This window comes from Rhipicephalus microplus, chromosome 1, assembly GCF_043290135.1.
Source record: "Rhipicephalus microplus isolate Deutch F79 chromosome 1, USDA_Rmic, whole genome shotgun sequence".
NCBI lineage: Eukaryota > Metazoa > Arthropoda > Arachnida > Ixodida > Ixodidae > Rhipicephalus > Rhipicephalus microplus.
In genome coordinates this window covers 229,055,728-229,078,735 of record NC_134700.1, presented here as the reverse complement: position 1 = coordinate 229,078,735, position 23,008 = coordinate 229,055,728, and the positions used below count along the sequence as shown (strand labels likewise).

Here is a 23,008-nt window from a genome sequence, read left to right as displayed (position 1 = left end):
GCCAGAGCCCCTTCCCCTGCCCCCTTAAATCGGTGACGACGCCCTCGAGAAAACGGAAGAATGCAGTTCCGTCTGCATGGAGTTGAGTGTGAACGAAAAAAATAAACGAAATATTGCTTCACTTTGTCGTACATGTGTGCTGTACTGTGGCAGCTCACTAACTTGTGAAGCGTAAGTATTTGCACTGAAATTTATTTATGCTACTTTCAAGTATCGCTGTTATCAAAATACAGTCTAGGGCGATTGCAGTTAATCTCTTTCATTGACTGGGAGAAACGTGTGAATCTTTTTCATAGCCTAGTGGTCTTAAGCCCCAGCCGCATGTATGCATGACAATGCGTCCGTGTGTGTGGCGTGTGGATTTAGCGTCGCATCGTGTTCATATATGAAGGGACAGGGCACACATGGAAAGCGTAGACGCCGTGCACGCGCTAAAACGTCGTAACGCGTAATTGATGCCAGTCTGTGTTGTAGTAGTCGGCGCACGCCAAATATTCCAAGCTAATACACTGGCTGATCTAGCAATGCAGGTGATCGCGCTGTGGCGGATCGGATGTCAGAGCACGCACTCAGATCCACAGTTTTCGAGGGAGCGATATAGAGATAAAAACAGACATTCTGCTCTACGGAGTAATGTAAATAATGCAGTCGAGCCAGAATGGGCAGGAATGACCCATGTGCCAAGAACCAAGAACACTAGAACACATGATGGGAGTATGTAAATTCAACAAAAATCACCCGCTACCACCCCTCGCTAACCCCACACCTAACATGCTCCCCCAGCGTGTGACACCCCTTAAAGAGTAATCGTAGATCTTGCTTTGAAGCCCCGCCCTGAAAGTCCAGCTGCTGCTAGTTACGAGGGGCCAGGTGGCGAGAAACTCATTAAGATTCCCGTGACTGCCTCCTTCCGGCACATTCACCGGAGAATTCGTCAATAAAATTTTCATTCCCTCATTGAAATGTTTAGCAGCGTATTCCGCACATCACACAAGATCGCGATACACCGTATAGACGTCATCGTGCCAAAGACGTAGTATTGCGTAAGGTGGAGGCCAAGTGCCAGCGGAGCCTTCAAAATGCAAGTTCACGAAGCCGAGGCAACATGATAAGAAAGGGTTCATGGTGCTACAGAGGGCACGAAGCCTCGCTGCAAGAAATGCCGCAGGGGGACCATTACGCATGAACAGCATCGGTGTACAGCCATTTCCACGCTTTCAAGGGGTCATAGACTTTCTCCCTCGGCATCTGTCTCTATCTAGTCATGAGTAAATGTGCAGCATGGTTAAAGTGTAATTAAAAATACTACTGCAATTAAAAATACTTGCAGAATCCACGGTGCATCTCGGCTGGAACACTCACGTCGCCCGTACAGTAACACAAGGCACCACAAGAAGTAGTATATTATGGTTATTATGATTCACAATATTAACAAAATTAAAATTATCACCAGTAAGGTGTAGTTACCTGGCTTACTGGCGTTCGCGCTCTGCAGATGCTGGCGCATAGGTTAACGCTTAGGACACTTGCCTTTTGAGCAGATGGGCTAGTTTCAACTCCCAAAACTGTATGAGAGCCTAATTTTTAATAAATAATACAGTAAGTTTCTGAGTGTTTTATTGCTTATATCCGTTCTAGGTGACATAAACACAGAGAGACATGTAATTTTAGTCGTTGATTGCATTGGGTGCTGACGCTGTACACATATTCGCTGTAGAACGATAGACCATTCCACAACGTTTCCAGCGTAGCGAAGGAATGCGACAATGCGCCCCGTTCGTTCGATCAAGCAAACGTCCGACCACACCCCATTGCTTAGGGTCATCGGGGCAATGGTGCTTACGAAGAGAGAAACATATAGCAAGCCTTCTCCTGATGTGCAGGATCCCGCTCAATTTATGGTCGAAACAAGTAAAAAACGCTGAGATCCTTACGCATGATAAAGCTCAACTTTTCTCTGACGTCACAACTTCTCACGTGGGTGTACTGTGCGTTTGTACCGAGGTCATTTGTCCCCTGAGAAGTTTGCTTCCTCCCAGTGCATGGTCAAAACCAGCGAAACAATGATATTGATTGATATGTGTAGTTTAACGTCCCAAAACCACCATATGAATATGAAACATGCCGTAGTGGAGGGCTACGTAAATTTCGACCGCCTGGAGTTCTTTAGCGTGCGCCCAAATCTGAGCACACGGGCCTACAACATTTCCGCCTCCATCAGAAAAGCAGCCGCCACGGCCGCGATTTGATCCTGCGGCCTGCGGGTCAGCAGCCGAGTACCTTAATCACGAGACCACCGCGGCGGAGCAGCGAAAAAAAAGTTGAGGCCCTTATCACCCCAGATAAGGCTAAACGTTTTCTGACGACACGCCTTGTCATGTGGGCATATGGTACGTTCGTAATAAGCTAAAGTGTCCTCTGAAAAGTGCTGCCCCGGAATGCATGGTCAAAGTTAGCAAAAAAATTGCCCGCAGCTTCCGTCGGGGGAACACTCAGGAGGATGCGGACCATATAATTGGTTAACGGGGTGTTAAAGTGTGACTTACTTGGGTCGATGGCTAATTTGGTTAACGTGGTTGTGAAATGGGGTGTTAAATTGCGACTTACTTGGGTCGATGGCTAAATTGGTTAACGTGGTTGTAGGAGGGGGTGGTAAATGAGTGAACACGTACACACGTATGCGAAAGGCCGGCGCTGGTCGAAGGGACGTCGATCATTGTGTTTGTGGATTCGTTGGAATTCATTTCACCGCGACCTTGGACGTCGACGCGCCGTACAAACCAACCGACGAGCGGCAACTGAGCGAGCGAGCGCCGACCTTGAGTATATATACAGCACGACGGCGCATGCACTGTCAGCTGTTGAATGTTCTCGAAGCGCGACGCCACATGCGCGTCCACTGGAGAATCAGGAAAATTGTAGATGTCGAACGCGGTGTGTAGAGGAGGAAGGGTGCACAGATGGTGGAGGAGTGAAGCGCGCGCGGTGTGTAGAGGAGGAAGGGATGCACAGATGGTGGAAGAGTGGGCGACGGCGCGACGGCGCATGCGCGCGCGTCAGCTGTCGAATGTTCGAGAAGCGGTGCGGACGGCGCGGACGGCGCACTACAAGGCGCGAGTATAAGATGCTCCGCATCTAAAAAAAGTTCAGGCCCTTCTCACCCCTGATAAGGCTGAACTTTTGTCTGACGTCACGCCTTCTTACGTGGGCGTACTGTACGGTTCTAGCACCCTAACGTGTCCTCTCAGAAGTTCGCTTCTCCACAAGGCATCATCAAAACCAGCTAAAAACGTTTAGGCACTTATCACTCCTGAGAAAGCTAAACATTTGTTTGACATCCCGCCTTGTCCCGTGGACATACTGTATGGTTGTTTTGATCTAAAGGTTTTCCTGATAAGTTAGCTTCCCCGCAACGCATGGACAAAACCAGCGAAAAATGTTTAGGCCCTTATCACTCCTGATAAGGCTCAAATTTGTCTGACGTCACGCCTTGTCACGGGGTTTGCTATACGTTTGTTTCGAGCTAAAGGATCCCCTGAGAGCTTGGCTTCCCCGCAATGCATGGTCAAAACACCAGTGAAAAAAGTCGAGGCCCTTATCACCGCTGATAAGCCTCAACTTTTGTCTGACGTCACGCCTTGTAACATGGGTGTACTGTACGTTTGCACCGAGCTAAAATGTTCTTTGAGAAGTTGACTTGCCCGCAATGCATTGTCAAAACACGCGAAAAAGTGTAGGCTCTTATCACCCCTGATAAGGCTCAACTTTGTCTGACGTCACGCCTTGTCACGTGGGCGTTCTGTACGGTTGTTTTGATCTAAAGGTTTCACTGATAAGTTGACTTCTCCGCAATGCATGGTCGAAACCAGCGAAAAAAGTTCAGGTCCTTATCACCCCTGATAAGGGTCAAATTTTTTCTGACTTCACGCGTTGTCACGGGGTTTACTATACGCTTGTTTCGAGCTAAATGTTCCCTTGAGAACTTGGCTTCCCTGCAACGCATGGTAAAAACCAGCAAAAAAAAGTTGCGGCTCTTATCACACTTGATAAGGTCCAACTTTTCTCTGACGTCACGCCTTGTCACTTGGGCGTACTTTACAGTTGTTTCGAGCTAAAGCTTCGTCTGACAGATTGGCTTCTTTGCAATGCATGGTCAAAACCAGCGAAAAGAGTTGAGGCTTTTATCACCCCTGATAAGGCTTAACTTCGTCTGACGTCACGCGTTGTCAAGTGGGCGTACTGTACATTTGTTTTCGAGCTCAAAGTTCTCCTAATAAGCTGTCTTCTCCACAATGCATGGTCAAAACCAGCGAAAAAATTGTAGGCTCTTATCAACCCTGATAAAGCTGAACTTTTGTCTGACGTCACACTTTGTCACGCGGGCGTACTGTACGTTTGTACTGAGCTAAAGTGTCCCCTCAAAAGTTGGCTTCCCCACAATGCATCGTCAAAATCAGTGAAAAAAGTTGAGGCTCGTATCACCCCTGATAAGGCTCAACTTAGCCTGACGTCACGCCTTGACACGTGTGCGTACTGTGCGGTTGCTTTGATCTAAAGGTTTCCCTGTTAAGTTGACTTTTCCGCAATGCATGGTCAAAACCAGCGAAAAATTTCAGGTCCTTATCACCCCTGATAAGGCTCAAATGTTTCTGACTTCACGCCTGGTCATGGGGTTTACTACACGTTTGTTTCGAGCTAAAGGTGCCTTTGAGAACTGGGCTTCCCCGCAATGCATATTCAAGGCCAGTGAAAACAGTTGAGGCCCCTTTGAGAACTGAGCTTACGCGCAATGCATGGTCAAAACCACTGAAAAAGGTTGAGGTCCTTATCACCCCTGATAAGGCTTAACGTTTGTCTGACGTCACGCCTTGTCACGTGGGCGTACTGTACAGTTGTTCTGATCTGAAGGTTTTAATGATAAGTTGGCTTCCCCGCAATGCATGGTCAAAACCAGTGAAAAAAGTTTAGGTCCTTATCACCCCTGATAAGGCCGAAATTTTGTTTGACGTCACGCCTTGTCACGGGGTTTATTATATACGTTTGTCTCGAGGTAAATGTTCCCTCTAGAACTTGGCTTCTGCGCAGTGCATGGTAAAAACCAGCAAAAAAAAGTTGAGGCTCTTATCACCCCTGATAAGGCCCAGCTTTTTCGGACGGCACGCCTTGTCACGTGGGCGTATTATACGGTTATTTCGAGCTAAAGGTTCGTCTGAGAGATTGCCTTCTATGCAATGCATGGTCAAAACCAGCGAAAAGAGTTGAGGCTTTTATCACCCCTGATAAGGCTTTGTCGGACGTCACGGCTTGTCAAGTGGGCGTACTGTATATTTGTTTTCGAACTCAAGGTTCTCCTGATAAGCTGTCTTCCCCACAATGCATGATCAAAACGAGCGAAAAAAGTATAGGCTCTTATCAACCCTGATAAGGCTGAACTTTTGTTTGACGTCACACTTTGTCACGCGGGCGTTCTGTACGTTTGTACTGAGCTAAAGTGTCTCCTCAAAAGTTGGATTACCTGCAATGCATGGTCAACACCATTGAAAAAAGTTCAGGCCCTTATCACCCCTGATAAGGCTCAAATTTTTTTCTGACTTCACGCCTTGTCACGTGGGCGTACTATACGTTTGTTTCGAGCTAAATGTTCCGGCAAGTTGGCTTCTTCAGAGTGCATGGTCAAAACCAGCGAAAAAAGTTGAGGCGCTTATCGCCCTTGATAAGGTTTAACTTTTGTCTGTCGTCATGACTCGTTACGTAGGCATACTGTACATTTTAAACGACCTAAAGTGTCCCCTGAGACGATGTGACGTCTGACAAACGTTTAGCCGTATCATGGGTGATAAGGGTCTCAACTTTTTTGCTGGTTTTGACCATGCATTGTGAAGAAGCCAACTTCTCAGGGGGCACTTTATCTCTGTACAAACGCGCACTACGCCCACGTGAGAAGTTGTCACGCCAGACATATTTTGAGCCTTTCAGTGGTGATATGGGCCTTAACGTTTTTACTACTTTTGACCATCAATTGCGGGGAAGCCTGCACATCAGGGGAACCCTTGCCTGATGCTTCTCTCAATGTAAACACCATTGCTTCTATGACCGTAAGCAATGGGTGTCGTCGGACGCTTGCTTGATCAAACGAACTGGGCGCATTGTCGCAATCTTTTGCTACGCTGAAAACCGTGTGGGTTGGTCTATAGTTATGCAGCGATGGCGTGTAAAGCCTCAGTACCCAACGCAATGAACGACTAAAATTGCATGTCTGTGCGTGTGTATGCCACCTAGAACGGATATAAACAATGGAAAACCATGAAACGTATTTTTATTGTTTATTAAATATATAAGCTCTCATACAGTGTACGGAGTCCAACCTAGCCTTTTCGTTCAAAAGGTAAGCGTCTTAAGCGTTAAGCTACGCGCTGGCATCTGCAGAGCGAACGCCAGTAAGCCAGGTAATTGCACCAAATGGGTGACAATAGTATTCTTATATTAATATTAACAATATTATACTACTTCCTGCTGCACCTTTGAGCGTCATGTGTTACTGTATGGGTGACGTGAGTGGGCCAGCTGGGATGCATCGTGGTTTCTGCAAAAGTATTTTTAACTGCACAAGACGTGCTATAGCGTAACCATGTTGCACCTTTACTCATCACTAGAAAGAGACAGATGCCGAGGCAGAAAGTCCATGACCCATTCACAGCTTGGAAATGGCTGAATACTGACGCTGTCTATGCGTGATTATCCCCTTGTGGCATTCCTTGCAGAGAACCTTCGAGCCATCAGTAGAACCCTGCTCCCTTTTTTACCGTGTTGCCTCGGCTTCGTGAACTAATTTTGGAGCTACCGCTGGCGCTCGGCTTCACGCAACACTACGTATTTGGCATGGTGACGTCCATATAGGGTATTGTGAGGTCATATGGTGTCCGAAATACGCCCCTGTATATTGAAATGAAGGAATGAAAAACTTTATTATTGAGCTCTACGGCGAATGCGCCGGAAGGAAGCAGCTCCTCTTCTCGGGAATCCCAATGCGTTTTTCGCCGCCTGGTCCTTCGTAACGAGCAGCAGCTGGTCCTTTGGAGCGGGGCTTCAAAGCCGGATCCTGCATTGCTCCCTAAGGAGTGGGACAGACTTGGGGAGCATGTTAGAAGTTGGGTGAGAGAAGGGCGGTGGCGGGTGATTTTGGTGGAAGTTACATACTCCTATGATGTGTTCTAGTGTTTCTAGTTCTTGAACACGAGTAATTTTTGCTAGTTCTGGCTCGGCTGCATTACTTACATTATTCCGGAGTGCAGAATATCTCTGTTTCTATTTGACTATCACTCCCTTGAAAACTATCGATCAGAACTGCGCGCGCTTACACCAGATCGATCACAGCGAGGCTGCCTGCCCTGCTGGAACAGCCACTGTACTTGGTTGGAATACTCAGCGTGCGCCGACAACTACGACACCGGCTTGCATCACGTACGCGTAACGACGCTATAGCGCAATAACGGCATGCACGCTTCCCTGGTGCTCCCTTTCCCTTCACATATGAACACAATGTGATGCCAAATCTATACGCCACACCCACGGACGGGTTGTGACGCGTACGTGTGGTAATGGCTTAAAACCGCTAAGCTATAAAAAAGTATTCACCTGTTTCTCCCAAGCAACGGAACAGATTAACTGCAAATGCCCTAGACTGTACCTTGATAGCAGCGATACTTGAAAGTAGCATAAATGAATTTTCGTGCAATTACTTACACTTTAGCGAGTTAGTGAGGTGCCACAGTAGATATGAACACCAGGTGACGCCAAATCCATACGCCACACCCTCGGACGCGTTGTGACGCGTACGTTTGGTTAGGGCTTAAACAGGTTAATTTTTTTTACAGCCTAGCGGTCTTCTCCCATGATATGAAAGAGATTAAGTGCAAATGCCCCAGACTGTACCTTGATAACGGCGATACTTGAAAGCAGCATAAATGAATTTCAGTGCAAATACACTTCCCAAGTTAGTGAGGTGCCACAGCACCGCACATATATATGTACGACAATGTGAAGCACTATTTCATTTATTTTTTTTCATTTACACTCAACTCCATGCAGACGGAACTTCGTACACCGGTTTCCATGAGGGCGTCTTCACCGACTTAAGTGAAGTGGAAGGGGGGGGGGGGGGGGGGCTCGGGTCCAGTAAATATTGTATGCTCAGGACTACACTAAAATTCTTCGCATGTTACGCGAAGGAACAATTATGGTTAATTGGCAAGGGGCGACAAAATATATTTCTTTACCAGGTGGGTAGGGAACCCACTTCAAGCGAGTTCATTTGAGGAGGGGGAGGTGGGGGGAGTGGAGACAGGTATTTAGGGAACTTATTGTTTTGAGCATGTTATTTGGGGGGGGGGGGCAAGGGGAGGTGGGCAGTAATAGGGAGGTAGCTACCCTTCCGATGGCGGCGCCCTGGATTGGTAACATCCAGTAAGTATGAGAGGTGAAGCTTACCTTTGCAAGGGCTTATTCCGGGGCATTCGACAATAGGTTCAAAAGATTCTGGGGCATTTTAGCCCACAAAACATATCTTTCAGCGCCTTAACTGCTTCGCAGCTACTCTAAACACTAATAACGGTGTACCCTTACGAACACGAGATCCTTAGGAATATCTGAACCAACATCAACTTTGCTCTAAACATAAAGGTGCTCAGTTCGATAGTTTCAGCAGGTATGAAAGAGCTGCGTGACATGAAACATGGACCGCAAAATCTGAGTATTTTGGTACGCCCAGTCGAAGAACAGGTGTCTTTTTTGACTGCTTTACAAGCAATCGTTGTTGGATACCAGACTTCATAATGGCAGAGATATAAAAAATGGCGAGATTGCATCTGCATGTTAAGTTGTAAGCTCGGCCATGAAACGTGCACAATTAATTCTGGGAACAACAGGTGAAAGAACGAACATTTCCGCACGAGGGGGTATATATTACAAAAAAATAGTTTGCCTAAACTGACATTTCGCAAGCAGTCTTGTAATACCCCGCCGCTCCCTTCTCCATGAAGGTAAGACCATTTGTCGAAACAACTCCGCCAACATGCAGTGTTGAATATTCATATTTTGAAGCCATTATCTTCTTTGTTGGTATTTCCATCTTCCGAGCATATTGCATATGTGCTTGTGATGTTTAGAAAACTATTTTATGAATGAGTGGCAGAGCAAGTTGTGTGTGCCATCAGGCTTGACTTATCAGTCAAGGAAGCATAGAAGCATTCTACTGGCTCGGCATCAGCGAACGTGAAGAAAACCTAACATAAAATCTACATTTTATTTTTATTTATAGCAGTAGCCACAAAATTTTGAACAAATTTAAACGAACACCACAGCTCAAGCCCCTAGACAAAAAATTTGTTCAGAAACCTGCACTTGGTCAGGACTGATATGGAAGCTTAATGGGAACTCGCTTTACTGGGAATAGACGTTGGGTGCTGGTACTATCAATTAGAATGTATATATTGCATACTGTTACATGCTCTAAATCGAACAAGCCATATGTAAGCAACCATACGCATTAGTCATAGGTAGGAAAAAGTACTGAAATGGTAGACGCCTGAAAGTACACGTACAATGTCTTCTGTTGCTTCCCATTTATTAAATTCGAATATGGAGAGCAGCAACAAATTAAACACAATGCTCAATACTTGTGAAATTCAAGATGCTTCACTAATAAGGACATTAGATATATCGTTGCCCTCTACTCGACTGACTGATTCAAGTCAACGGCATTCCTTCCACAAAAAAGATAGCACGCAAGTCAGCACTAATAAGTATATACTCCGGATGTCAACAACTCAAGAACTGGCGACTTTTTTTAGAGAACGCCACACAGTGAATGAGCAGGACGTACTTATCTGGGCGGAGCTCATGCTGTCCTCTCGAGTAGTACCCGACTACATATTGATGAACAGGGTTAAGAAAATGTATTCGCCGCATTTATCTTTATTACACAAACAATGGTGGACATCTATAGTTAGAAAGAAACCAACTGGGTGGGGCAATGACCTGCAATTTCCGCAAGGTTAGATCCGCCAGCAACCTAAAACATCCTAAATTCTTGCTGGCAAAGACATGCCCCCTTCAAGACAACCAAAGTTCATTAAGCGGCGCGTACTTATCCCCTGATTGTCAATAAACATTCTGGAACTTCTCCGGAGAAAACCCCCCACTCTCCCAAAATACACAGCATATTCACGGAACGAATGATGAGTGGGGTGAAGCGTCCATCCGTAAACTATACGAAATCGTCAAATATACAGGAACCATTAACGCCATCTAGTGATGTTACATACAAGGACATATACACAGCGCCATCTAGTAAGCAATTCTCAAAACTTGAAGCGTCTACTACTGCAAGGTACTACTGGTAGGGACACGACCCACAATCTAAAACCCAAGACCCCCTAAAAGTACATAAGCACCCCATGGTGCTTATTGACCTCGGGCCCGCGTACTTGTTTTCTACAAAAACATATAGAAGTACACAGTAACACAATAGTGGGAATTCTTTTCGTTTATCATGATTATGACCCGGCCCCACATACCCTCCAGTCGCATTGTGCTCTTTTTGGCATATTGATGCTCTTACATATTTACCGGCACGCCAAAGCAAGACCAAAGGTTGCAAAGCACACTGCCGAGTTGAAAGTCAATACAAGCAGAAACAGACTGAAGGATTTAATAGGTTGTTGGGTGAAGCTCGTGGACCATAACAAGGTGACCAAGTGTTAGCAACGGACCATATGCGAATGCGGCTGACACTCTCTAAGCAGGATAAAAGAAGAAAACAGATTTCAGAGATATGAAGTCTATTACCCACTCGTGAGGATGCTTCAGCTGACACTGTTCATTGAACAAACTAGAACCTGCCGAGCACGTCCGCAGAGTAACCTCAAGACCGCGCTAAAGGAGCACCGAGTTCAGTAGTGAATGGGTGAAATGGAAGAGCGTAAGATCCGCAACGAACACATGCGAACGCATGACGCAAGAAGGGAGCCTCCCGGTAACACTGATTAGATGGATTTAGCCAAGTTGCCTAGCTTTCTATGCAGTTAGAAGCAAAAGAGCATCAATATGCCACTACATGCCGCAATGTGAAACACTTCGTCTATCATGTATAAAAAAACTTGCAAATAGGTTGAGCAATTTCACTGCACTCGTGTATGATTTCGAAATACAAGAATGGCAAAACGATGCACCAAACATTACGCTTGTGCAATTTAACAATATGGGTCTATAACAGTATGGCAGTCGTTAGAAACACTAGAATTTCTGTATGGCAGCCGAACAGCATAACATTTAGAGGTGTGACATCTGGAAGCTTTGAGATTGACCTTGGAACAGCACCGTACAACAACACTGACGTACACCGATGTGAGGATGTTTCACATCATTCCACAGACCCCGGCGAGGATTCAGAGAATGCTGGCATGTCCCGCAGGGGCAAGGGGAGATACAGTCTGTCGCCCAGTTTTCATCCGCCATTGGTCACAGTGTGGTGATGAGCACCAACACAGAAGGGAGTCCTTTAAAGGAGTGAAGGCAGACGGGCAGGTCACGTCAGTGGATTGTGCTGCATGACGCATTCCCCTGAAAGCAAGCAAGAAGCAGGAACCCGAAGACGACTCTTTGTGGACGAATGGATGGCATGGCAATAGGTTTGCACAGATAATTCACTGGATGATAGTGAAGGTCGAGAAGCTGTAAGAACGCCAAGAATTCTTGTTGAGGTGTTGTGGATACATTATGTGCACATGGTAACGCAAGATCACGGGGAACACAATATTTGAGACGATCTTGAGTTTCTGCTTACCTAGAATTCCAGATGCCCAGGAATGGATGAAGGAATGGCCTTTTTTTCTGTAAGTGGTAGAGAATTGGACGTTATATGCGGAACTTGGGGGTTCGTATACCACGGACAAAAAGGGACATGCGCACTCTGATTCTCATCTTTCTCATTAAAGTAGAAACTAAACGAAGCAGTTGTCACCGTTACTCGGCGATGGCTGCCCCTATTCACTTGATAGTTACAACTAAAGATAAAGACTACAATGTCTTCTATGCTTTCCTTGGGCTGATTGTTCAATTTATTTGATTGCCTATAACAAAGTAATGAACCTATGAAAACAATTCACCTTTTGTTCATTCGAAGCGGGAAGCTCGCCATATGGCAGAGTTATCAGTTTAGGCTAGCATACGGGGTTTTAGTAGTAATAAGCCATCTTGAGCAAACTATTCTGAGCGAAAATGTTCCACACGTCACCTTGCCCACAAGTGGCGCTGGCTAAAACTTCTAGGGATTACATGGACAGGCACCCAAGTCAACGGGGACACTCATGCACCTTCTATTGGCACAGCGTTAGGCGTGTACTTTGAATATTGTGGGGTCAAATCCCAAAGATGGAATGGGTGAATTTTCATCGACTTTAATTCCTTTTAATTTAAAAAAATCATTCTGCGATAGAGCAAACAACTTCACCTATGCTTTCCTTGGCTTAGTTGTCTGTTCCTTCATTTGGTAAGGTACACATCAATCAAGTTCACAGCGGACACTACTCAAAGCGAAATGTCTTTGGCAACAGTAAGTATTTTCAGCCTTTTGAAACTCTCAACTTGCTCAACTTGACAATTCATATTAAGTTCCGCGTCAGAGTCCATGTCCTATAAGCACGTCTCTAGGTGCAGCAATGTGCTCAACTTCGACAACATAGTTATGTGGTTAAATTGCTAGATAAATGTTTTTCGCATAAGATATTGCACCCATCAAAAGCTAAGTTCAATCATAGTGGCGAACACATGAAGCCTTTGGAATCTCATCTACAGAAAAAAAGCATGAATCAGCATGCGACTTGATCACATGTGCGCAGCAGTATAATTGCTGGAGCAGTGCGAAGCACTAAACTAGTTAGTGCAAATGTCAAAAAACGGCCAGTAAAATAGGTAGACTAGGTCTGTTAAAGAATTGATTCGATCTCATCAGTACATATTAAAATTCTTGAAATTAGTCTCTTGGGCATAGATTAGCCACTGTCAACACGATTACCACGTTGCAAGGGCTTCCAGAAAGGAAGGTGCTTTGAATGCAATAGGTGTCGCACATGGTAAATAGTAGGAGCGTCGTTCAATCTGGCATATTCGTCAGATATTCATCAGCTAATACGCGATCCCGGCAGACTTTTCCTATAACTCAAATCTGAAAAATCAGCTTCAATGTTTTTCCCACCATTTCGGGGGCTGTCACTCTACGATAAGTTATGGCAGCTGACTCGAGGAGCCTTTTTTATTTGCTAGGGAATCACACAGGACACAGTGTACCCTTGCCTAACAAAACCACTTAGGAATTTTTATTGATACGTGCCCATCTTATCGAGGAATCTTTCACCAGACTCACACTATCTCAAGGGTACAGCGGGTAGACATACATGGGACAGCGGGTGCAGATATGCAAGCACATAAATACCTTTCTCGTGACAAACGCACATGCTTTCCACAATTATTACGACTGGGCACCTCCTCCTTTCGCCCTCTGAAGGGGAGAACTGCGCACGTCAATAGGTAGGTTGCTCAAACTTCACGGCGTGAAAGCGGCACCAAGAATGTTTCGAAATATTAGGCGCAATGAAAATCAAGCGAAAATCTAGTATAAGGGGGTTTATTGAATAAAACCAACTGCCTGGTTCAAGAGGCGTCAGTCACTGTCACGAGCTCAGCTCTTCGTCGTAGTCGTCTTTCAGGTGCTCCAACTAGATACTGTCTCTTTCCCTCTTCCCCACTACATTTGCCCCGGTGGTGAAGAGGAGCCATCCTGGCAACTCACGGCAAAGCAAGCACAAGGGGATCATAGTAAGGTTTTAAGCGGCTGATGTGGACTGTCTCACGACCATGGCATCGTCTGTCATCGGCAGGTGTCACTGGTTCGACGACGTAGTTGACCGGTGACGTGCATTGAACGATGCGGTACGGACCATTGTACTTGGGTGAAAACTTTCGGGAGAGGCCGGGGGACTGGAATGGAACCGAATACCATACAAATGAGCCTACGGGGAAGCTGTGAGCAGGCTTGTCTTGGTAGAGTCGTTCTTTTTGGAGACCTTGTGCGACGGACGTAAATGAACGTGCTAATTGGCGGCACTCTTCGGCACACTGAACAAGTTCGGAGGCTGGGCGGTATTCTGAGGCATCTGGGCGGTAAGTAAGTATCGTGTCAATCGTAGAAGAGGGCTCACATCCGTACAGTAGAAAAAAAGGAGAAAACCCAGTAGTTGCTTGCGTGGCCGTATTATAAGCATACGTCACGAAAGGGAGCACCAAGTCCCAATTAGAATGGCCGGAGGATATGTACATAGAAAGCATATCACCGAGCGTGTGGTTAAAGCGCTCTGTCAAACCGTTTGTCTGTGGGTGATAGCTTGTAGTGGTGCGATGAATAATATTTCACTCACTGAGAAGCGCCTGGGCGACTTGCGATAGAAACGCACGCCCACAGTCGCTAGGCAGCTCACGTGGCGCGCCATGGCGAAGGACAAAGCTACGCAAGACGAACAAGGCGACATCACGAGCAGCAGCGACTGGCAAAGCGGTGGTTTCAGCGTAACGGGTTAGGTGGTCAACGGCCACAATAATCCAGTGATTTCCCGCAGGAGTACAAGGTAGTGGGCCGTAGAGGTCGATGCCCATTCTGTCAAATGGCCGAGCTGGACATGGCAATGGTTGTAATTCACCAGAGGCATAACAAGTTGTTTTCCCTCGCTGACACTCAGTGCAGGAGCGTATGTACTTGCGAATGTACGAGTACATTCCACGCCAGAAAAATTGCTGACGAAGCCGGTCGTATGTTTTCAAAACGCCAGCGTGCGCGTTTTGAGGGTCTGCGTGGAAGTACGCGCACTTGTTGGAGAGCGAATGGCGAGGTATAACGAGAAGCCATTTCCTACCATCCGGCTGATAGTTGCGACGGTACAACATGGCATCCCGTATTGCATAATGGGGAATTTGCCGATGTAGTGCACGAGGTAGACGCTGGCGTGGTGTCACCGAAGACAAGGAGAGAACGTCGATGAGCGAGGCTATCCAAGGGTCCTTGCGTTGTTCGGAAGGCATGTCAGTGGTATCGATGCTGCCGATGGTAGCTTCGGCGAAGGAGACAGGTGCAACGGCTGAAGGAAGGGGCGAACGAGAAAAAGCATCTGCATCGGTGTTCAACGGTATACAAAACGGTATACAAAACGGAAATTCAACGGTATACAAAACATCTTGGATGAGAACGTGGGCGGTACAGGCAGCTGATGGTCGAATATGGTGAGCACTGGCAGTACGGAGGGACAATCCCTTTGGCGTCGTGGTAACCTTCCGAAGCAGGCGGCAAAGTTTTAAATCAATCACTGAAACAGCAGCACCAGTCTACACAAGCGCAAGGGTACGGTAACCATCCACAGAAACGTCGATGAGGTTTGTCGGAGAAATGCGAGGACTTGATTCTTTCGACGACTACGCGTTTCTTGCCTCCGGAACTGCTGCATCTAGTTTTCCGCGTCTGAAGGGCCGGGTCGACGGCGCATAGGCGACAGGGAGCGACGTCGGGGAGATGGAGATCGGTGACTGACTGATGGAGGGCTGTCGGGTGAAGAGGATCCTTGTTGACGTGCCGTGTTGATAAAGCGCCGAGAGTCGTGCGACGATCTTTGCATGGTGTCGCTCTGAACGAGAGGGCGGAGGCAGCACAAGCGAGCCACATGTACTGTGTAACCGCAAGAATAGCAAATCGGGCAGTTGTCTGCGGTGCGCCACAGATTCGGAAACGCTGCAATCGGCCGGCTGAACGGAACTGGTGATGACCGAACAGGGATCGGTGAGGTAGCATAAGTGGGCTGTCGAGGTGCTCTGGCTGCAACGACTTGCGCATACGTCAAGGGTGCGGCCTCCAGGGGTGGTGAACGAGCGAAAGGCAAAGCGTCCGCTACCTCATCTTGTATAACGTGCCTTATGGCCGGGGCCAGATGATCTGGGGCCAAAGGATGCGTTTGTTCTGGCTCGGGCGCGCTTGATAAAATGGAGAGCTGCCGAGCGACCTCCTCACGCACGAACTGCTTTATGCGAGCCAACATGTCGTTCTGGTCTCCAAGAGTGAAGGCCGCGATCGAATCACATTGTTCCAGAGAGCGCCGTGTTTGGGCGCGTTGCTTGTGCAATTCGTCAAAACTCTGGCACATGCTGACGAGTTCGGCAATGGTTTCTGGGTCCTTGGCTGACATTTGAAATGCGTCATCGCATATGCCCTTGAGGATTTGTTTGATTTTGTCGGCTTCGAGCATCGCTGGGTTTACCCGCTTGCACAAGTCAACAACGTCTTCAATGTAGCTGGTAAAGGTCTCTCCTGGCTGTTGAGCGCGCTCACGAAGTCGTTCTGCGCGGAGTTTTCGCACAGCAGGGCGGTCGAAGACTTGCGAAAAGGAGGCCTTGAATTAATCCCAGCTGTCACTGTCGGCTTCGTGATTGCGCAACCAGAGACTAGCGACGCCGGACAAGTAAAAGCTTACATAGGTCAGCTTAGCCGCATCGTCCCACTTGTTCGCTGCGCTCACCTTGTGGTAAGTAGCCAGCCACTCTTCAACGTCTTGGCCGTCAGTGCTGCTGAAGATCGGTGGGTGACGCAGTGGCCACACGCCGGGACATGTAGAGGCGGGAACTTGCGAGGTACCTTGGGTGAAGGGTTCTTCCGGCATTGCTGGCACTGCAGGTAAGGTGCGACTTCGTAGTTCCAGCTTCGAAGACTACCCAGCACTTCCACCAAATTATAAGGGGGTTTATTGAATAAAACCAACTGCCTGGTTCAAGAGGCGCCAGTCACTGTCACGAGCTCGGCTCTTCGTCGTAGTCGTCTTTCAGGTGCTCCAACCAGATACTGTCTCTCTCCCTCTTCCCCACTACACTAGATTCGAATACGAAGGCGCCCTGTGTGTGTCTTTTTGTCCGTCGTCTTTGCGTCTACTATTTTGAACCATCTGTGTAAATTTGCGTCATATGATGCGATTCTCACAATGTTGGCTCTGATAAGAGCCAACACATTGTAAAGAGAACAAATTTGCCATGGCTTGACATGGTTATTGCAAGCGAATATGCACAGCAGTCTTATTGAAAACTTCTCATTTGAATCCGTGAGCATTGTACAGACACGGCTGCTCTTTCAAAGGGAACGCTTGTTCGCAAAGCATGTGTAGTTTACATTTTCTTGCAAAAAAACAGGGGTATAGATTTGCATAAGGCTACTGGTGGTTGACAGCTCACTCTTTCCGATAACTAGTAAATCATACGTTCAACGTTTCCCCATCCACTTGCAGTTAGGAGGCCAGCAATAAGAAAGGATATTTCGAGCGTTTTAACAGTGACCCGAGTCTGTACATGCATTGCACCACGTATATGTCGTACTTACGAGAAGTACCACGCCGGAGGTAACACATTGAAATCCGCAAGGATGCTGAATCTACTTTCGCCAGGAGTGCAAATGGACAAGCTGAAACGGCACAGGAATAGCTCGTTACTTTGGACAGTTCACGTGGCAAGACGAATGCTTCGCCATTTACGCGAACCGGTGTAGAGCGGCATCAGGCGAGGAGTCATATACAATTGTGTAGGGGACCTGCGCCATTGTGCATGAGCATTGTGCAAGACGCGGTGTTCTTAATACGCCTCATTCACTCGATGGAATTAAATAATGAAGAACACTGAATCATGCGACCTAAATGGATGGAGTATTTATTAAAAGACCCAAGCGCACACTGAAGGCACGGTATGAATGACGCCTTAGTGCTGGAAAGGCAACGTTAAAGAGGGCTGGACATGTATGTCCCGTTTTTCTAGTCTTACGACGTCATTTAGAGGAAAGAGCCAGTAGCCGAAAAATGTCAAAGTGCAATATGAACATACTTTAAACAGTGCTGCAGAGATCTGGATAAGGTCAGAGAATCTGACCAAGGTGGAGGCCACGTGCGCCTACGTGAGAAAAGCAAGTAATAGTTTAATCTGCTTTGGCACACAAACTAAAAAAAAACGCGGAATTTAATAAAACCTTCCGTAGAAAACTGCTACATTGATCATAGTTATTTCCCAACGTTACAACGGACAATGCAAGGTACGAAACTAAAAGCGAAGAATTCATTGAATGTCTTGTGCCTTTTGCACGTTGGCAGCAGCAGGTAATGCTACGTTTCCGATTGTAATGGTAAGAAAAAGAGGGAAAAACAACTAGGTTTAATTAGATAATTTTTTGGGGATTTACATTCTCAGACCAAACGTAGCGAACATAAAACACGCCTTAGCAGAAGGCTTAGGTAATTCTAACCTTAAAATGCTCTAAAATATATAATTTGACCACGAAATCTTGGAATAAAATTTAGCATTGACAAATTGATGCAAACAAAAAGAAACATTACGGACGAGCACACAAGTAAATAAGAGGGAAATAAAAATAGCAATACCCAAATCACTGATTGAGGCATGCCCATGATGTTCTTGTTGAAGTCGATGCAAACACCGAAATGCAATTACAGGCTGGCTCGCAAGAGCAAACGAAGCTACACTGATGTACACTTATTAACGTTTCAAGATTTCTTGGGCTATGATTCCGCGAACTGTCGTATTTTTGTTTCTTGCGAGCTCACGTGTTTGATCGAAAAAAGGCCAGCACCCACGATCCTGACAATACCTAAATACCTACTGATAACCTTACGTACATTGTACCTCTGTTCCTAAAGACGTTCATTAAGAAACCTAATAATATCCCCTATATGATTCGTCATATATTTGTCAGTTCTCATTATCGTCTAACTATGAGAACACACCCTTAAATTTACCCTTTTTCATTCAATACCAGGGGTCTTGTTCTGACAGACTTAATGCCTTCAGGAAGTACGCGAGGGATCATTGGTCAGCAGCCAGCCCGTAACATCGCGCGCTACGTGACGCCAACGGGCAAATGAGAGTTCCACATTCACCTCAATGACAACAGATCGTATTGACAAGCTCCCATGTTTAACTACACAGACATACCCCACTGTAGGCGTTTGTCCTGCAGTGGACGTAGACTACGACGACAACGACGACGATGATGACATACTCCATAAAGTGGGCGGCGGGATAGCCGCCATGGTTGCTCAGAGCAACGGACGAGTTATTCAAATGTCGCTGGTTTGGTACCTGCCCACGGCAAGTTATCTATTCGTCCACCTTTTCTTTCCTCACAACTAGATTAAAATTACTTCTAATACCATTCCTTATTCTCTACTTGGCATAATTGTCAATTCTCATTAATATTCTGTCTAACAAAGTTTAGAAAAATTCACAAAGATAATTTTTTGGCAAAACTTGCGATACCAATAATTGGTTGCTGTTCCCTTGACTAATTTTATGTAGCTTGTCTTCTCTTTCTTGCGATACGCTCAATATATATTGCTGTGGCAGAAAAATAAACAGCTGCAAGTTCAGAGCTTTCTGTCTACTCTATGCTCGTCCTCGTTCCATACGCTGTAAAGCGCTATAACCATTCTACATCAATTAACCCAATGCTCAGCCTTGGTACACTTCAACACTATGGAAGCCTTCCTGGTTAGTAACCACATTATTTCTGTACTAGCCTTCAGCCAAGAAAGAGCACTAGTGCCAAACTTGGGCGTGATTAAGTCAATCAAGTGTAGTTACTGAAAACAGAAGCAAGTAGTGCTAGACACAAAGCTGTCAAACTATAGACAGTCAAACTATAGACAGTCAGCAACTATATGTCAAACTATAGACAGTCAGCGCCTTGTCTATCGATCTAATAATGTCACTTGAATACTCTCTGTTCCAGTATTAACCAACAGCTTATAGTTATATGCGCTCAGGCATTTACCGACTACCTAAAAGTTTCGAAGAGTTAGGGTTTCTTAAAGTGCTGTCTACGTCAGAACACACGAGTTCTTTCATAAAAAAATATATTCACCTGCCAATGCTGCAATTATAACAACAACACCCACGCTATTCGCTCGTACGAGCGCAACTCTACAGTTGCCAAGTCGCTATGGTGGGTGTTGGGTATACGGTCATACTTCGGCATGACTATGGCAACATTTTGAGACGACCATGGCAGATATTAAATCAGCTAGAAGCAGTATTTTTTTGTGTATTCCGAACGACTCGCGGAGATATGAGAAAGTGCTTACTCGATGAATTTCCGCGAGGACGCTCACCAGGCGATCTTCTACTGAAGTGGCTCATGGTGTGTTGTGAAGACAAAGCACCTGGGGAAAAGTGAATGAGCTTATTAATCCCTCGAGTCAACGTACACACTCGGACGCAAGTGGTGTTTTTCTGATTATTGGGTCTAGTTACAAAGAGACCATGATAAAAGAGCTTGTATATATGATAGTTAAAAACTACACACACACACACAGACACACACACACACACACACACACACACACACACACACACACACACACACACTGACATGAGGAGTCAAGACACCAATGCCGATTGCAATACTGCCCAACGAAATTTTTTTTTTACATCCCCGTCTTTACTTATTCCTTATTTGCTGCTTAAGACTGCAGCCAATCACACCAGTGAATGCACGGCGTTATTCTACGGCTCCACAGGCGAGTCACATTCTAACGACAATGACAAAGGTATGACTTGCTTGCTTTAAATGCATACAACCGAAACATATCGCACACAAACCTTGAATATATGATTTATGTAAAAAGAAATGATGACGGACAGCACAGTAATGAAAAAAATCACTCATTAAAAGTAATCACTACACCTAAATAAATTAACCCAATGTGTTTCCTGGAATGTATTATTCAATCTCATGAAAACTATAATACAATTTTCCTCTTCCCAGACAGTTTGTCACGATTCGTGCGGAAAAAGTGTTGAATAAAAACTCGTCAAAAATGAACAGAAAGGCCAACCTTAAAGGCTCCTTTTTGTTAGTCACAACATTAGAACTAACTCACAAGTGACATAGCAAGCGTAGTGGGTGTTATTCCTAATGACTGGTGTAAATCTTGAAAAAAAAGTGGACGAAAAGAACTCGCACCTAGCAGGGATCAAACCCGCGGCCTTCAAATAATGCGTCTGATGTTATATCAAGCGAAATACAGTGAAAAGCATCCTCTTGTCTGCTTTATGCAATAGACATATGCATACAAACCTGGTAGCGTTAGTCAGCATCGCTGATAGCTACGACGCAGCTGTGGAAAACTTGCTGTCTGTTGGCAACACGAAGCACGCGTGATGTTTCGCGAACTGGCAGCTGACCAATAATCCCTCGTATACTAGCATAAGATACCCAGTCTACCAATACGAGACTCTTGCTACGAAAGAAAGTAGAAATTTCTGGGTTTGTTTTTCTATGTTAACCACAACATAGAGTAGAACAAATTAATTAGACTCGCACTAACAGCGACACGTTAGAGCCGTAAATTTAGAGGAAGAGACATTTTTGACCTAGGTTCTTAAATTGTTGTTAACGTATGTGCACAACCCTGTAGAAAATCTCATTCCAACATAAGAAAAACCCGTTGAATGTAGACATTGCACGAGAATATACCGTTTACAGCATAATCGACCACGGCCACCATTGTGTTACTTCGGCTGTGCACCTGCGTCAGTAAACAGATTGAAAGTAACGGGTATTTTTAAAGTACGATAAGAGACCAGCACAAAATAAACAGGCAAATTAACGTATTTTAAGAAGTACCAAGCAACCTTCAGTAACAAACTAGCTACCATGAGGCGCACGCGGATGCAAGGCAATGAGCGGCACCCAGAAACCGAAATGCTATCAACGAAATGCACGCGCCCAACATAGTCGCGGCCACCGAAAAGCCCAAGTTTCCGACTCCGGGATTATGAAAGCGACGAGTAAGACGTCAAGTCACTATGCGGTGCATTGTGAGCACCTCGACACCTTCGGACAAGGTAACGTTTAACAGAACGACGGCTCCCACTAACAAAGCTTGAAGCAAGGCGGTCCTTTGCTCACTGTTGCACTCACGGAAATACAAGAGTCATGCTTACTTGACGCAATGCTGGTAGCAAGACCACCGTGAAGACACCGTCGGTGGTGTAGCGGAATATACTCAGGAGTGGCACGGGGTTTATCGGTACGTATTTGTACTGCATCAGTGCTCCTGAAACGAAATCGAAACATGTTAGGAGATAAGTACGCGTAAAAAAATATAAATGCAGCCTCACGAATAATGTTTGAGCGTGAAACCACAGTTGATTCATGCGCACTTATCTAGCAGCCATGTTCCAGCAGCAAAATAAAGAGTTCAATGAATCGGCATCTGCAAAGGAATCACATAAACCGTTGAAAAAAAAACCCAGCTAGAATGGGCGAGTGAACGAATGCGAGTGTACTTCAAGCACCTGGAAGCCGCGTTGCGACCGACGAAAACCACATTACGCACCAGCAACAATACTGGCACGAAATGATGGCTGCAGTCAAGCCACGGGAATTCCGGGTCGGGTGCTTCTCCCGTTGACAAACGCCCAACTAAGTTACTTATGCTAACCGCGAGAGCCTGCTGTGTGCTTCAGGGAGGTAGACCCGCGGTGGCACTATTGAAAGAACCCGCTCGCTAAAGTTCCACGCAAACTTAAACTTCGGTTGTACTGTGAATCTACAGCGAGAGATTTTCGGCGAACAACGCCCGAACACCTAGCCGCCCTGTCATGATAGGTAGCTCACCAATTTGATGCCGAAGGCGAAGCTCCCAGCGGTCCTCCAACATCAGGTGACGTTGTTTGTGGTGCTGAGATTCATAAGTTAAAGTAAAGTCAACAGGTAAAGTCCACACACACACACACGCAAAAGAGAGGTTGAAACATGACTTGTGCGTATTACGACTATCGCACCTTCCGTGCCTGAAGCAAGTCATCCCACATGGCGCCAGTGAACTGCAGTCCAGAAAATAGGCAGCGCCACCGGCAGCGA

The 23,008-nt window shown here is 46.0% G+C and overlaps 1 protein-coding gene across 5 annotated transcripts; it reads right to left on the bottom strand.

The window, feature by feature from the left end:
- Positions 1-9,603: 9,603 nt before the first annotated feature.
- On the bottom strand, positions 9,604-23,008 carry LOC119159558 (uncharacterized). Of its 5 annotated transcripts, none has more exons than XM_075891528.1 (7): positions 22,763-23,008; positions 22,087-22,199; positions 21,617-21,668; positions 20,223-20,300; positions 17,459-17,539; positions 11,843-11,889; positions 9,604-11,730 (listed from the first exon to the last, which is right to left on the bottom strand). In XM_075891528.1, exons 1-6 carry the CDS (start codon positions 22,950-22,952, stop codon positions 11,843-11,845), a joined length of 561 nt encoding a protein of 186 aa, XP_075747643.1. In that variant the 5' UTR covers positions 22,953-23,008; the 3' UTR covers positions 9,604-11,730. The 5 variants fall into 5 exon arrangements, with proteins under 5 accessions (XP_075747643.1, XP_075747642.1, XP_075747645.1 ...); XM_075891527.1 differs by having other exon boundaries at positions 9,604-11,619; XM_075891530.1 differs by lacking the exon at positions 17,459-17,539.